Source organism: Sprattus sprattus, assembly GCF_963457725.1.
Source record: "Sprattus sprattus genome assembly, chromosome: 1".
Classification (NCBI taxonomy): domain Eukaryota; kingdom Metazoa; phylum Chordata; class Actinopteri; order Clupeiformes; family Clupeidae; genus Sprattus; species Sprattus sprattus.
Genome location: NC_137920.1, coordinates 70007865 through 70024494, shown reverse-complemented (window position 1 = coordinate 70024494; position 16630 = coordinate 70007865). Strand labels below are relative to the sequence as shown.

Genomic DNA, 16630 nt, shown 5'->3' with positions numbered 1-16630 from the left:
ACAAAGCTGTACATGTATACAATTTTAACAACCTATTACAGCCTGAACCAAACATATGCTCGTGTTTGTGTCTAAGCGTGTGTGTGTGTGTGTGTGTGTGTGTTCAGAAGCTTGGTTCACATAGACATTGGTTCTATATGGCCAACTTCTGGGCTGAAGTAGCCTTCAAAAAGACAGCCAGAGAAGTTAAATTAGGAAATACTTAGCAAGAAAACCTCTATGTCTTAACCACTGGCAGTGCATGGTAAACTGACAAGGGACTGTCCTTATTATTACAATGACAGTAAATGCAATTTAAAACATGAATGGTCCACGTTTTTTTAATTGTTTGTTTTTTTGTTACAGTAAAGTTTAGTTCTGTGACATCTCTTGACAATTAGAGGGATTTATTGCTTGTGTTTTTCTGTGTGATAAGCTTGACAGATATAATTGTAAGATCAAAACACAGATAAAGCAAAGGAGTGTGTTTGTCGGGAGGTGGAGAGGAGAGAGAAATGGAGGCCCTGCTAAGGGTCTACAGTTCTGCTGCCAAACGGAGCCCAAACTGCACGTTAGAAATATGAATGGCTCACCTTATCACACACACACACACACACACACACACACACACACGCACACAAATAAAGCTGTTGAAAAACAAGCAACCGGGGTAAACATTTTAGTACAAACATCTGGGTTACAAAAAACTATTAGACTGAATCGCATACAACTGACATGGTTTTGTACTTGAACACATCAGTACACAAATATATAAATATGAATTCCCAATACATGATGCAGCATAGTCAGCCCTGAGAGGCTCCACGTATAGATGCCTGCCAAAACCTACACTGACTTTACTAAGTAGAAAACAAACTAAATTGTGCCGGGATTTCTGGGTAAGGCAACAAACTGAAGCTTCCAAATGCAGTAAACATTTTTTTTCTCTGAATATATCAGACAACATCATACACTCACTAAGTTGTGTAATCCTGTGTGTGTGTGTGTGTGCCTATATACTCAGACCCCGAAGGCAAAAACTGAAGAACGTATAGCATAATTACAGCAGTATGTTCTGTTGCGCTGACTGCTATTAAAAAGTGCTTACTTATTTCTAATACATTTTATTGGACTGATTTACAAATGACTAACAGATGTATGAAGGTTGGACCTAAACTAGAGGATGACGCTAGCTCCAGCAGGCTCAGGGTAAACATTCTGTTTATTCCCCACATTCTGATACACACATGCCCTCTTTTCATGGTGCACTTCAGTGTCCGTCACTAACTACTACTAAGACACTAACTTTGGCACTGGCTCCATCCTTCATTACTTGAAAGTGGCTGAGCACATCTGATTGGCAGATATTTTATGTTCATTTCCCAGCCCAGTGGAAGTGGATGCAGAGCCTGCCTGGAGTGGTGTCTGTCGGGGAGATGTGAGGATACTGCCCTCTACTGGTGGCCTATAGCAACTCTCTATCCCAACTCTACTCTCCCACCTCCTGCCAATGGGCCTCATGTGCCACAAGAGGGTAATGTGCTTTGAAATGAACAAATGTCCATGTTATATGCACGCACATAAAACTAATAAACAATAACGTACACATGTATTTGTATCCCACGTGATATGAAATACAATATTTACGCCACGGTTTTAGGGCTGTAATTATTTATTTCCTTATAAGTGACCAAGGACTTGTACATAAAGTGGCTTTTGTGATAGGCACAAACAGATACATTTCAACACCTTTAAGATACTTAACAAAGAGATATTTTGCAATCATTGCACAGATACGTTGACTGAAGAAAGTCTTTGCGAAATGGCACCTCTTTCACATGTTGACAGCAGTTTTGTAAAAACCATGAAAATGCTTCAGATTATGTGTCTGTAGTGTCAGCACATATAGATATTCCTTCATGTCTGAATAAAGTCAAAAATCAATGTGGTGGTGGGGGATGTCCATAGAGCCATCTTGAAGACCACAGACTTCTTGCACTCTTTCACAAATGAAATGCTTCATTTTCAACTGACAGGTTCATCACATTTTTACCACAAAGCTTTGTTCTTGTGACTTAAACTTAAGGGACATCTGATAAAAAAATCCCCTTAAGTCCACTTGGGAAGGACATACAACTAAAAATGTCAAAGTGGTCTCCCCATACAATAGGAATAATGCACTAATGCATTTCTCAATTCAAGTGTCCTTTCAAAAGGGAAACAAAACTGTGGTCTATTTCTAACAAACAAATTAAAATGTGCATTACAGCATTTTTTGATTCAAACTCAGTGGCTGGCTTTGCTATATATTTTCATATAAATAAATGACATCTACACATTTATCCACTTTAAATGTATCTTGAATCCTAGAGATCTCTAATAATAATTCTAATATTGATAGAAAGTCCTTGTATTTGGACCCCATCTATGGCTTAATGCATCTAGCTCATTTGCAGTTGGTCCTTTCAGAGCGAAGCTCCCATGGAAGCACTGTGAAATATATTTTTGATAATGAATGATTCAGAATCAAGACTCCCTTTAAACCAATAATGTGGACAGCACTGCAGCCCAAGAGCATTGTCATACTTAGCAACTAAATGATTTTCATCAGCAATAAAGCTATGGCCTGAACAATTTAAACATAACAGAATAAGGACACAAACGAAAATGCATGTCAATACACAATATTCAACAACAATAAATATCTGAAATGCACTACCTGGTATATAAAAAAAAATTGATTTCATTCAGTTTCATTACAATGGAGTTCCAATATGTTTGCACCACCTCTGAAGGCAGCTCAGTGGATTGGTCCAACGAGAACGAGCCAATCAGACCCCTCCCTTTCGCATGCTCATGCACCATCCCATGCCACAGAGCCAACGTAAACAAAACAGCTGCAAAAATAAACAAACACACACACACACACATACACACACAAATAACGCAGCACCTTAACACATATTTACATCTATACTTTCTTCAGATAACACACAGCGCATGATATTCCCTTATCCTTTAAAATAATACATACCTGATAGGTGATGCTAAGATTAAATCCTGAAGAAATGTCCATAGTGACTGAAGCAGAGGAATCCTGTGACTAGGAACTTCCTATAGCTCTTAAGTCTCTGCCTGACCACCACCCAAATACAACACTTTTACAATGAGGCTAAAGGCAGGTCTAGGTTCAATTCAACGCTGATGTTGAGGCTGAGTATGTAAGCATGACAATGTATGGATGTTTGTGCCTATGTGTGTGAATGTGTGTGTGTGTTTGTGTATGCGGATGCGTCTATGTGCTTAGCAGTGAGCATTAAGGCTAATTGATATAGAGGCAGAGTTATGAGTCTGGCTGGTGTCATTTTACGAGTACTCAACAAGACACGACGCAACGGGAAACTATTTTAAAACCATGTCAATTCTCTCCCTACAGGAGAATGAAGCCGGGATCAGCGGACATTCCAAGGCTGAAGGGGACAGGGGGCAACAGGATGAAGTGTCTGAGACTGAAGGGTCATGTGTATGGCTTTAGGTGGGCAGTTTGAGGCTACGTTCATCAGGGTCATCACTTGTTGATCTGTGCTTTCAGTTGGTCTCTCTTGGCCCGGACCAGGATGTCCCGGATGTCTACAGGTTTCTCGAAGAACCTCACCAGAACTGGCTCGTTGAGGAGAGAGGCCAGAACCTGCTCGAAGGAGAAGGACCAGTCCAGGCCCTGAGGGCTGGGGGGTGCCGTGTGCTCGGAGGGCGTGTTGGCAGGCTCTGTTTCTAAGGTGCTGGAGGAGGCCGGGTCCGACGTGCCCTCAGGGGAGGAGGGGGCCCCGTCCGAGGCGGCCTGGCCGGGACTGGAGGGGTCCTGGGCCACGTGGACGGCCTCAAGCTGCTGAGCGGCGGCCTCCACGGGGCTGGTGCTTTCAGTCGGACTAGCGGAGGGCTTACTGGGGCTGGTGCTTTCAGGCGGACTAGCAGTGGCCTCCACGGGGCTGGTGCTTTCAGGCGGACTAGCGGCGACCTCCACGGGGCTGGTGCTTTCAGGCGGACTAGCGGCGGCCTCTACTGGGCCGGTGCTTTCAGGCGGACTAGCGGAGGGCTTGCTGGGGCTGGTGCTTTCAGGCGGACTAGCGGCGGGCTTGCTGGGGCTGGGGGACTGTGGGCTTGAGGAGGCCCGGGAGGGAGCGGAGTCCTCCTGCAGTCTGCGTCCCACCTCCTCCATGCGGAGCAGGAGGCTGGTGACTCTGGCCACGGCACGGAACAGCGCCTCCTCCTCCGGGTCGCCGTGGAACAGGCCGTACAGGGTCTTGGACAGCAGGATGAACTGGGTCTGAGGGAAACACGGGACACAGACACACTAGATGACAACCCAGGTGGACGTTTGGAAAATGGATTACGCTGTCTTTGGTGTTATGGTTTTCTGTACGAAGGACGTACCTGATCAATTCGGGGCAAGTCTTTGATACTCTCCTCTTTTTTCTGGATCTCGTCTTGCCACTGCTTCAAATAAGCCTGCAGGTCCACCTTTCCACGGCCTGAACATGACAAGAAACTGTTAAGACACTGAGGCCTAGTTGTACAAAAGGGTTGCTGCTGCAAATTTGATGTAACCTGCAAGGCAACATACAAGCAAATCGTTTTATAAAACACACAAACAGGCGTATAAAAGGCTCATAGGCCTTTTGTTTAAGTTCACTACTGTTTGGACACACAAGCCTGACAGGAATCCATTATACACAGAAGGGTCTTAAGTGAAGCAGAGTGAAGTAGTTTACCCTTCTCTGGGCTTTTCCTTATCACCCCATCATCAGGACCATCTGGAGAGCACACTGTAATGACAGAGGAAGGGCTGTGATAAGGATTTGACTGCCCTCATTCTGATGTAACTAGGGACACGGCACAATGTTGTGTGATGCTCTACTTACAACATACAGGATACACACTCTCTTTCTCGATCACTTCCTCGCTCGCTCACCCATACACACACACACACACACACACACACACACACACACACACTCATACACACAGACACACACTGATACACACACACTCACACACACACACACACACACACACACAACTCATGCTTATAATAAATGCATAGAAAAAGCTTGAGAGCGGTCAGAGGCTGACTTAATCAGAAGAGAAGAGAAGAGAAGAGAAGAGAAGAGAAGAGAAGAGAAGAGAAGAGAAGAGAAGAGAAGAGAAGAGAAGAGAAGAGAAGAGAAGAGAAGAGAAGAGAAGAGAAGAGAAGAGAAATTAAGAGAAGAGGGAACGCTGACCAGCCAGGCAGGTGAAGTTAGGGAGCTCCTGGCACTGAGAGGACTGGCAGGTTCTAGAGACAGCGCCTCCTGTGGAGGCTGAGAGAACAGAAGTTACTGAGCCAGTAAAGACAGACAGAAAGCCACCCACACAACGCATGTGAGAGACAAGGAGAGGTGTTAATAAACCCCACAGACAGTGGAGTTAGGCAGACAGCGAGAGAGAGAGAGAGAGAGAGAGAGAGATCTAGAGGAGTATGCCAAATTACTGCAAGAGCAGGTCAGAGGCATATGTCTCCGGGCACAGTTACCGTGGCATGCATCAGAAACCCAAACTCAGGGATCTCATATTTCAGTGTCATTTACACTGCATCCCCAGGCCCCCTCCCCAGGTCTAGACATATGGCTTTGTTTACCTGGCGGCAGGTGCAGTTTGAAGAGGAATTTCAGCTTATCTGTGAAAGAGCCACTGTAGAGGATATCTGCAGCAAGAGAGGAAAAAAAAAAACACACACACACACACACACACACACACACACACACACACACACACACACACACACACACACACACACACACACACACACACACACACACACACACACACACACACACACACACACACACACACACACACACACACACACACACACACACACACACACACACACACACACACACACACAGGTTTACAGGTGGAACTCGTGACTGGATCTCACAGCTCTACCAACACTACTCGGCTCAGCTCTACTCGGGCAGCGGCGGCCATTGCTAGAACACATAAAGACGTCCCTCACAACCTTACCCAGGGCGCGGCAGAACTCTCTGAAGTTGACCAGGCCGTCGTGGTTGTCGTCGATCAGGCGGAAGGTCCAGTGGGCGAGCGTGTGCGTGTAGGCGCCGGGGCTCCAGGGCTGCAGCAGCAGCAAGAGGCTGGTGAACTGGGCCCGGCCCAGCTGGTACTGCTCCAGATAAGGCAGGCTGGGGTCGTGGTGCTGCAGAGCAGGGCTGCTCACGGTCCAGTAGCAGCTCAGGAAGTGCTGCCTCTATTAAAAAGAGGGTCAGCAGGGGTCAAAGATCACACAACAAAGACATTACTGCTCCAGATCACCTGCAGCACCACAGACGTTAAAGATAAGACATTACTGCTCCAGATCACGTGCAGCACCACAGACGTTAAAGATAAGACATTACTGCTCCAGATCACGTGCAGCACCACAGACGTTAAAGATAAGACATTACTGCTCCAGATCACCTGCAGCACCACAGACGTTAAAGATAAGACATTACTGCTCCAGATCACGTGCAGCACCACAGACGTTAAAGATAAGACATTACTGCTCCAGATCACGTGCAGCACCACAGACGTTAAAGATAAGACATTACTGCTCCAGATCACGTGCAGCACCACAGACGTTAAAGATAAGACATTACTGCTCTAGATCACGTGCAGCACCACAGACGTTAAAGATAAGACATTACTGCTCCAGATCATGTGCAGCACCACAGACGTACAGATCACAAAGTTAAAGAGAAAACAGCTAGCAGGTGGGTTTCACTCGATCGGATTTCAAGCCTTATTCTAGGAACTACGGCTGAGGTACTTCCAGTGTGAAACCAGTTGGCCATGTGTCCTAGTTTCGCTAATGAATTATCTGATGGTCTTTCTTACATTTAACAAGTATGATTATGTAACTGTGCTACTTGTGTCGTGTGGCTAAGCCTCTGTCTGAATATGCTGTGTACTCTGGTAGGGGTTTTCCGCTACTCTTTACAGATCAGCTTCCAGCAGCTAACTCCTTCATCAGGGCATTGCACAGCTCCATGGCCTTGAGTCTTTCAGCTTTTTCTTTCAAACATCAATGCATCAGAGGTCTTTGTTTATTGGCTTGGGCTAAGACTCGCCCTGAGGCCATTGTTCTCCTGGGTTATAATAATTTTACTGAATAAACCTAATGGTCTGTGAGAGGAGCCCCTTCCTCATTTTCCCCCCTCCTCCTCTTTTTGTGCCCTTGCCCTAGATGGTGATGTCGTATTTTTGTCGCGGCCTCCGGATGAAAACGCCAACGCTGTATTTCTTGAATCAACTAGCTAGATCAAGTGACAGAGAAGGGAAGGAACTTGTTGCGACTGGTGAAAGAATCTGTTACTCCGAAATGACATCTGAGGCAACGTGTTAGTAGGCTACTCCGTTCAGCAGAACACACCACACCAACATGATGTTTACGGAATTCTACAGCCCCGAGCACTGGCTAACAGAATTCTGTTACTAGTGTTGGGCTACAGAAGAAACACGCTTAAACGATGAAATGAAAGGGTATCCACAGGAGTCTGTCTGGAGGTACAGTTTGCAGTTTGCAGTCTGCTCACAGACACCATTTGAATGCTAATACATCTGGCGCCAGCTATTTGGCATGGTTCCTTACAGAGGGAAAAACCTGTTTCATGACATAACATAATGCACATGTAATAGAAAAACACTGAAATCCTTGAATAGCCCTAGAACAGCTTCAGCCGATGGGGGTGTTCTCTGAGGAGCTCAGCTGACGAACGACCAGAACTCGGCCATCGCTTAAGTTCAACCTGACTGCAACGCGAACCGCTAATATGAAATAAGGCAAAATTATATCTTTTTATCAATTTCAATTCAAGTATTAAATATTTATATCAGTCTTTAGTCCTCATTTCACTTATCTGCTCAAATTTTGTTTTAATGGACCTGAATTTCACCAAAAATGTTTTAGTTTGACTCGTAACCGCAGATGTCTCACGGCCACCCACCTTGAACAGCACATACAGCTCATCCATGTGAGAGGCCGTGAACTTGACCTCCTGGGCCACCACCCTGACCTACACATAAAACAGAGAGCAGACAAGTTCCTCACACACAAACAGAGAAGACAAGTTTCTCACACACTAACAAACAAAAGGAAAATGATGGATATCACGCTCTACTCAGACTAATGCAGCCAGAAAACAAACACAACAGTAAATGTAAACAAAAGTTAAGTTTAACTCGCTTCCAGTAAAACCTAAAATAGTACTCGCACTTTAAACGTATTCAAAAGGGCTTCTCATTTCCCAAGGCAGCTTTTTTTAAGTGCACGTTGAACATACCGCATTCTGTTTGGTCGTGTCCTCCAGAGTCTGGATCACGTAAAGTTTGTTCCTCCTCCTCATGCTCTCTACTTCCTCAGATTTGATATCTCCATATTTCTGAAACATATTAGTCAGCCACGTATGTGTAATGTATGTGTAATGTCAGTGAATGTTCGACTTGAAATGGCCTTTTTGATTTCTAAGTGGTAGAATGAGAGAGTAGTTGGGTGTTTACGTCATATGCTTCTCTGATGAGGTCGCTGATGTCTACTCTCTGAGTTGCTTTATCATTGTGGCCCACTGGCGCCTGTTGGACAGTGGCAGGCAGGGGACTGTCTTTGTTTGTAACGCTGTCGAAAAACCTGCCGACACCAACGAACAGCACAGAGAAATTATGTAAAACAATTAATAAACGTTATTGTTTAAATCAATCAAAAACTGTCACCACCAAACAAATAACTGACGAAACAAAATTATATTACAATTCAAGAGAGGATAAGACAACGAAAAATTCAAGTCAATAGGTCCTCTCAGAGCGCTGATGTGTATGTGTGGCGAGGTGGTATGTCTGCGTTATCGTGCCGTAACTGCTCACCTGTTGAGGATGGTGACTGCCTCAGTGTCGTCATTGCAGCAGAGCAGAGCGTCCATGTTGTAGTCGAGAGTGGCCAGGCCCAGCTGCAGGATGGCTTTGATGCCGTCGAAGAAGAAACAGTCGACCACGTTGACAGCGCTCTCGATGGGAAGCACGCTGATGAAGAGCGTCAGAAACCATGACAACGATACAGACGACAGGAAAGTCAGGTCGGTCATGTGCTCCGTCAGCTGTGTCAGATGTTCCCGGATCAGGTCCTCAAAGACGGCCTGGTCTACCAGTGCACCTACAAGAAAAAAAGAGTAATCACACACTTTCCAGTTATTTAAATGAACCTTGACGAATTGCACATAGTGAATGTATGTACGTAGTACATTCAGCATGTCTCACCAATGATCCTGCGGTTAAAATAGTCTGGAAGCATCCGTTCACATACTGCCACCAACAACCAGAAGGCCTCTTCCTCCTTGGCATACAACAGTAACACAGATGCTAGGATATTCATAGCCTGCAGACCGAAGCAAAGAGAGAAGAGAGAGAAGAGAGAAGAGAGAAGAGAGAAGAGAGGAGAGAAGTGAGAAGAGACAAAGAGAGGAAGAAAGAGACAGTTGAGGGTAGTGAGTCTCCTACCAGACACACAAGTTTAAGAGTGTATATCTGTGAAACATTAACACAAGATTGAATCAGTGTACCTGACAGTAGCCTATCTTAGGGTTTCGGTAGGCGTATGCGGTGAGAACCCTACGCAGGGCTGATATTCCCGTGTCGCTCTGGAATGCCGGGTGGTCGGGCAGAGAGCGGTGCAGGTCACGCTCAATCTCATCAGTGGCCAGAGAAATGGTGCCCAGAGACACCTCCACCAGCTCAGAGTAGTGGCCTGGGTGTGTCGCCATGTCATTTACTGCACCTATGGACACACAGACACACAGACACACACACACACACACACACACACACACACACACACACACACACACACACACACAGGCACGCACACACACAGGCACGCACACACACACACACACACACACACACACACACACACACACACACACACCAACACCCACACACAGGTCCACAGACAGTGAGAACCTAACCACGTTTAGAGACTCTTTCTCTACACCTGTGGCGTACACACGTACCTGAGAACAGCAGCCACAGCTCCCCTCTCAGTGACTCTGGCACTCCCCGCACGATAAGGTCTCTGGTTTTCCTCGTGCAAAACATACTGGTTCCGCGTCCGTACTCCGCAAAGTGGATCTGCCAAGACTGCTCCTTCATCTTCTCTTTCAGCTTCAATCACAGTAATTAGTGCACACATGACGTCAGGTCCTTCGAGCAGGAAGATCACACAGCTGACAGAACCGACAAACACGGACAGAGAAATGGATAACTGAAAGTGCACTTGAGCGCACACACATGCACGCACACACATGCACGCGCACACACACATAAAAACCAACTCACCATTTTGGGGTCGAGGTTTTCTGCGTCCTGGGGATGGAAGACGTTCATCAGGGCCTCTGTGCTGACGGTCTTACTGTTGTCCCTCTGGCCGACCATCAGTCCTTCTTCATCCTCATGACACTCCAGCAGCATCTGCACACACGCACACGCACACGTACACGCACACGTACACACACACACACACAAGCAAACACACACACACACACACACACACGTAAGCACAGCACACCGACATACACCCAAGTGTGTTCATATCTCTTCCCCATCCTTTTTAAACATGCAAAGAAACTGGCACATGCTGTTTGTACATTGTGTATTAGTTTCCTTTTTGACCAGAGAAACCTTCAATGTTTGTGTCACAATCTAATCAACTATGTTTTCTCTTGCAAACGTGAAGGAAATACAAATAACGCATAGCTTAATTCAATTCCACTCCGCCTATATTCATCATAGCAGATGTGGGTGACTCAGAGCTGAGTCACAGAGGCGTGTGTGGGATGGGAAAGTTAAATGACCTGGCTGGAAACGGAGTGCTGGGGACTAGCCGTGTTGCCACACTTCCTGCGGATGGTGCCGGCCAGCCGCTCAAAGTCACGGACCTCGGAGAAGCGCAGCGCTCTCTTACCCCTCATACACACAATGAGAGCCCTGCTGCTGCGGTCAGGCTTCTCCACACTCAGAATCTGAAACACACACACACACACACACACACACACACACACGTCACACTAATAATAGATAACCTAAAAGGGTTACAGACATACCGAAATACACACTCACATTTTTGCACTTAGCTGACATTGTGCCTTCGCTGTGACATTAACTCCCTTGCAAGTTCATGACCAAACCTCAAAACATTCACATAAACACAAAAACATTTGCTATGCCTTTGGACGGGGCACTGGCAGCAACACCTGCACTGACAAATCCACATTGCCGTGATAAAGTACCCCTCACCTCTCTCATTGGAATGATAAGGTGGCACTGGCTGCCGTCCTGGCTGGCAAAGCAGAGGTAGCTCTCAGACACACATATCTTGCCCAGTGTGTTGAAATGACTGAAGGGGACCCAGAGGAAGCTCTCGTACACCTCGAGGAGATTCTCTTCGCACGGGAGGCGGAAGAAGGATCGAAACGCCTCGTTCCTGGCGTGAGTCTCCAGTCCCCTGGAAGCAGACGAAAGAAAGGTGGAACCGGGGTTCTCGAAGAATTGTGTTGTTCTCGGGGTTCTCGAAGAATTGCAAGTGTTGTCTGTGCTTCTCAACAGATGAGGGAGACGGATTAAAGGCTCCATTTCAGGGATGGGAGAGGGGTTGGATCTTGTTAACACTGTCAGGTACGATTTCTTCTCGGATGCTTAATGAATGGAGTAGACTCACAAATAAAAACAGGACATTCTGTGGTTCAGCATTCGGCCAAACCTCACCAAATATTTAGACTAGTGTTTACAAAGTACTGGTCACCTTCATGACCTACAGACAAACCACGTGTCTTTCTATACATGTTGGTGTGTGTGTGTGTGTGTGTCTGTGTGTGTGCATGTGTGTGCGTGCGCATGTTGGTAATGTATGTCTTTGTTTGCACCTTTTGGTTATTTGTAGTGGGTCTGTAAGGATATGGTCGCTCGGGAACATCTCCTTGTCGATGAGCCGTCTGACCGCATAGTCTGCGAGCTGCTCCATCAGGAGGAAGGTCTGCTGCAGGTGGAGGAACATGGAGAAGCAGTGGTCCTCTCCACCCGCGCACACGCGGATGCTCTCCGTCAGCAGCACGCTGGTCGTCTTCTCCAGCCGGCTGATCTCCACCCAGGAGATCACCAGCTTCACTGAGGAATAAAAACGCCACACAGACAGCTACTGTCAGGACCTCCATTTGGCTTGGTGTCCCAAGCCCCAGATACCTCCTCCCTCCTCCTTCATAAAGACATGCATCACACTACATAGTATGAATGTTGGAATGAATGTTGGTGGTGGTCGGAGGGGCCGTAGGCACTGCCACGCTTCCGTCAGTCTGCCCCAGGGCAGCTGTGGCTACTCTCGTAGCTTACCACCACTGGTATGACTGTGCGACTTTGGGTCATTGAAAAGCGCATTACAAATAAAAGGTATTATTATTATTATTATTATTATTATTATTATTCTCACCTTCATTGCCCAGCAGGTATGAGTAGAAGCAGAGGAAGTTGGTGCTGAGGTAGAGCCAGCCCTGGCAGGGCACCCGGCCTCTCCAGCAGCTGCAGGAGAAGTAGGTGACCAGTTTCTCTTTGCTGGGCAGGGAGAACCAGGACTCGAACCTGAGCAGCGCCTCGCGGAACTTCTCTGGTTCGTCCTCCTGCACCAGACTCACCTTCCCCTCCTCGGCAATCAGACCCTACGGCCACAAAACATGTAAGCACTGATCGCTGGTGAGGAGCATTTCATCATCCAGCAAAACACATACCACCCAAACATGTCACCAAAGTGTGCGAGAAGACAAATTATCCACACAGGAGACATTCCATCAACTCCGGGACTTTCAAAAACATGCCTTTATTAACTGTGAAAGCATTTCATATCTTTTATCACTACAGATACCAACGTCATTATTCATAGAAGGAAGTCTTACTCTGATCTTGCCCTGGACGAAGCTGGTGATATCATCACTGGAGTCGAACACGGAGAGGGTTCTCATGATGTTCTGCTGCAGCCATTCCCAGTGCTGAGAGAGCTCCTCCTCAGACGCACCTGAAGCCAGACCCACCAGACATCAACATCAACATCAACATCAACATCAACACAACAGGAGAATAACACACTGGATGCGGAGAGGTTGCAAGGTAGGCGTCACTTTAGATATATACAAACCAAAGTGCAAGTTTCCTTTCAGTGCTGTATAAATACTGACTATTCTTAGTGTGTCTGAGTGCAGTGTGTTTACATATTGACTGTTGAGATTTAGAATGACTGGTGGCATTAATGCATTTCTCTGTATGGTTTAATGGCTTGCTCATCAAACTGTGAGGTTCCAGGACAGCAGAATGAAGTTGAAATTGTTCTGGGTCTTGCTTACCACATGCTACGGTCCAGTAGACCTGTGAGTCCGGGGTCTGGTGAAGGATGCGGAATGGTGCAACCTTGGCAGTCGAGTCGAGCACGGCATCCAGAGTTCCCACGAGGAGCCCTGCATGCCAACACAACCACCGCAGAACACGTCAAGCTAACATCTTACAAGAGGGAGGGAGTTACAAATCCCCACAACCTCTTCCACCTGTCCACACATAGAATTCGTTTCAATTCAGCTTAACTTGCACTTCAGCAGTTACAGTCCCGCACTTCTTTTTCTTTCTATGTCGTTTTCTATTTCTTATGTAAAGTAGTATTTATTGTTACACCAAGTTTTTTATTGCTTTTAGCTCGATTGTCTCTCCCTTGTACGTCACTTTGGCCAAAAGCGGCTGCTTAATGACTAAATGTAAATGTACATGTATTAACAATGAGCATTATCCCCAGGTTCTCTCTAGAGCCCAAGGCCTGAACACTCTTTGACTTCCAAGCTCATGGGTGAGGATGGCAAGAAACCACTCCCTTTAAAAAAACAAGAAAAACCAACAAAACGTAGAACCCCTGAGCAGAAACCAGCTGAAAAGCACAGACAGACGGCACTCTGAGGCTGGTGCCGGAAAGGCGTATTTTTACACTATCGGGTAAAACCCTGGTGTTTGAGAGAAAAGTCTCAGACATTTTTTTGTTTCCATCTCTGAGGCTGGACTGGAGCCATGGCCCAAACGGCCTCAGTTCAGTCCAAGATGGGACAGGGCCAAATCTGATGGCGAAAGGCCAAGAATGAGGGGAAGTGTAGAAAGTGAGAATGGGAGGAAGTACAGGGAGAGAGCGAGAAAAGAAGAAGGGTAGCCTATATACACATGACAGCTAAAATACATTCAGGCACAAAGTAAGCACTGTGTTTTCAACTAACGCCTTATCATGCCTTTCTCAGTGTTATGCGAGGGCAGGCTGGATACAGAAGGGATGAGAGGCATTCCAGGCCCATTCTGCGTACGCGAACAATTTCAGCCTCTGGCCGCAGCGATGCTCTTGCTAAGTGTGTCACATTACTGAGGACCGGAGGTGGCCTTCATGAATAATTCCACGCTTCAAAAACATTGTAATGCCATAGCTCCCACCAGCACAGACAGGGATGTACACGCCTGAGGTCTGGGGTCAGGGGCGCCGGGGGGGGGGGGGGGGGGCATAAAGAGATATAGGCTGTTTGTGTCATACATTAGGCCTCCGCATGGCTCTGATGTAGCAAGGCACAGGGAGGACACATCTACTGCCATTATTGTGGCCTGAAAGCATTTCATTTACATTCCAATGGGTTTCAGGCTGTGGCTAATGAGTATTGATCCAGATTACATTGAAAGTGATTGAATCAGCTGGTCACATCCTAAACAGAGGGTATACAGAGACAGGCAGCCTAGTAAATTAAGTTACTGAACCCAAGGACATGAGCCAAAACATCCTTTCACTGCATAAAGGCCTCTGTGGCTTTCTACTAAGTTGTTATGTAATGATTCAAAAGGCAGCAACATTCCAAACCTCTTTCACAGCTGACAAACTGTCAGTCAGATTTCAAATGGAAGCTCACTTTCTCACTGTTTTCACCTAAACCACTCCCAGCTGCCCACTGATTGGTGGTATAAAAAAAATCAGGTTGTAAACACAATAATCCACATGGAAATGAAGCTGCGAGACAGTCTGGCTAAAGCCGAACTAAAAATAATCCATTATATAAATACATAATTTCTAAGTTTATGTTTCTACTTTTTTTTTTAACCCGTTTCCTTATGCACAAGATAGGTGGGTACACCAAGCTGAAAGGCTGAACTGGTGATGTCATTGACTTTGTCAGCTTGAGGAGCAATTAAGGGCCACATTCCCCTCCGAAGACCCTCATTAACAACAATTATAGCTCTGGTGCACAGTTGGAAGTGAGAGGAATTCAAAGCAATGCTTGGTGTCAAACTAGAGCAGAGTAGAGCTACTGTCAGAAATAATCACCACACCATGGCAACACCAGAACATGCCCACAGACAACAGAAACACACAAATTGAAGAAAAAGAGACTTATTTGCATGTTCACATACCTGCACAGATGTATGTGAATATAAAAGCATCATAGCCTGTGTCAGAATGCATTGCCTTGCTTAAATGCTATAATGGCCGCTGACAAATCACACTAAATACTGATTACCAATAACTATCCATAATCAAAACCTAATAGTAATAAATAACCAATGATCGAGTACCATCTTGAAGTATATTTAGTATCTTTGTCAACCACTTCACGTTTATTTATGTATATCCCCCTATGTACATAATGTTGGGCCAATTGTTTTTCTTTGTATCTATGTATTTCACTTCCAAGGAGACAGGACCGATAATACTCTGATAATCAGTATTTTAGGTCAAGGGTCGCATTAGATGTCAATTACTTGTAACTCGATCATACAAGCATTTACAAGGACAACACGCCTCTGAAGAAAACTTACATGAAAATATGTTTTTGGACATAATGATTCTACATAGGTCACTTTAAGTGCTCCAACATTTGACCGGCTGTTGATCAAGACAATCTCCTACAGCTGTTAACCTATCAGAGTGAACGCCAGTTGCTGGTCAAGTGCAGATGTGGTACTTGTTTATGTGAACGTCCTTTTTCTTTATTAAGCTATGTTCGATGTTCCAGAAACAGGTTTGTTCCCACATACAACCGACGGTTACACTCCATGCGCCAAACATAAGTGATAACGCTTACGATCACATTTAACAATGCTATTTGGGATAAATGGTAGGGCTTCAGTCTTGACATTTAATTTGCTCAACTTCCAGAGGCGGCTAGGTGTCTATCCAGCTGTTGGCTAGCTTGCCGCTGATGTTAGCATACCACCTACCTGCCAAACCACCACTGCCTTCACCGTATCCCCGACGTCTCTGCAGTATGAAATAGTCATTGGATTTCACGGTTGCCCATAACTTCAGTGCATTTTTCAGAAGCACCTCTTCAGGTTTAAGCCACATGCTGAAATCTAAAGGTATACCCTGTAAGCAACATGCATATCACTATGTGCATTCCCGTAGACATTTGTTTGCGCGTGGAACCATTCCCACGTCGACAGATATTTTGCCAATGTCAACGTTCCAAGAGCTTCTGGGATTGTAGTTATAAAAGAGCAATCAATGGTTACAAAACAT

The 16630-nt window shown here is 45.8% G+C and overlaps 1 protein-coding gene across 2 annotated transcripts; it reads right to left on the bottom strand.

Moving 5' to 3' along the window:
* Nucleotides 1–1713: 1713 nt before the first annotated feature.
* tbc1d8b (TBC1 domain family member 8B) lies at nt 1714–16525 on the bottom strand. Of its 2 annotated transcripts, XM_080854041.1 has the most exons (21): nt 16330–16525; nt 13446–13556; nt 13002–13120; nt 12542–12767; nt 11982–12222; nt 11356–11563; nt 10914–11081; nt 10399–10530; nt 10074–10224; nt 9624–9838; nt 9322–9439; nt 8932–9217; nt 8572–8698; nt 8355–8453; nt 8019–8087; nt 6043–6283; nt 5654–5719; nt 5259–5336; nt 4749–4802; nt 4411–4508; nt 1714–4303 (listed from the first exon to the last, which is right to left on the bottom strand). In XM_080854041.1, the coding sequence occupies exons 1-21, from the start codon at nt 16454–16456 to the stop codon at nt 3548–3550; spliced, it is 3690 nt and encodes a 1229-aa protein (XP_080710167.1). In that variant the 5' UTR covers nt 16457–16525; the 3' UTR covers nt 1714–3547. The 2 variants fall into 2 exon arrangements, with proteins under 2 accessions (XP_080710167.1, XP_080710168.1); XM_080854042.1 differs by lacking the exon at nt 5259–5336.
* Nucleotides 16526–16630: the final 105 nt, after the last annotated feature.

Coding starts and splice junctions, on each gene's coding strand:
- tbc1d8b (XM_080854041.1), bottom strand. CDS start 16,456: ATGTGGCTTAAACCTGAAGAGGTGCTTCTGAAAAATGCACTGAAGTTA. Junction 9,839..10,073: donor GCTGTGGCTGCTGTTCTCAG/GTACGTGTGTAC, acceptor GTGTGTCCATAG/GTGCAGTAAATGACATGGCG. Junction 6,284..8,018: donor AGCTGTATGTGCTGTTCAAG/GTGGGTGGCCGT, acceptor TCTTTTTAATAG/AGGCAGCACTTCCTGAGCTG.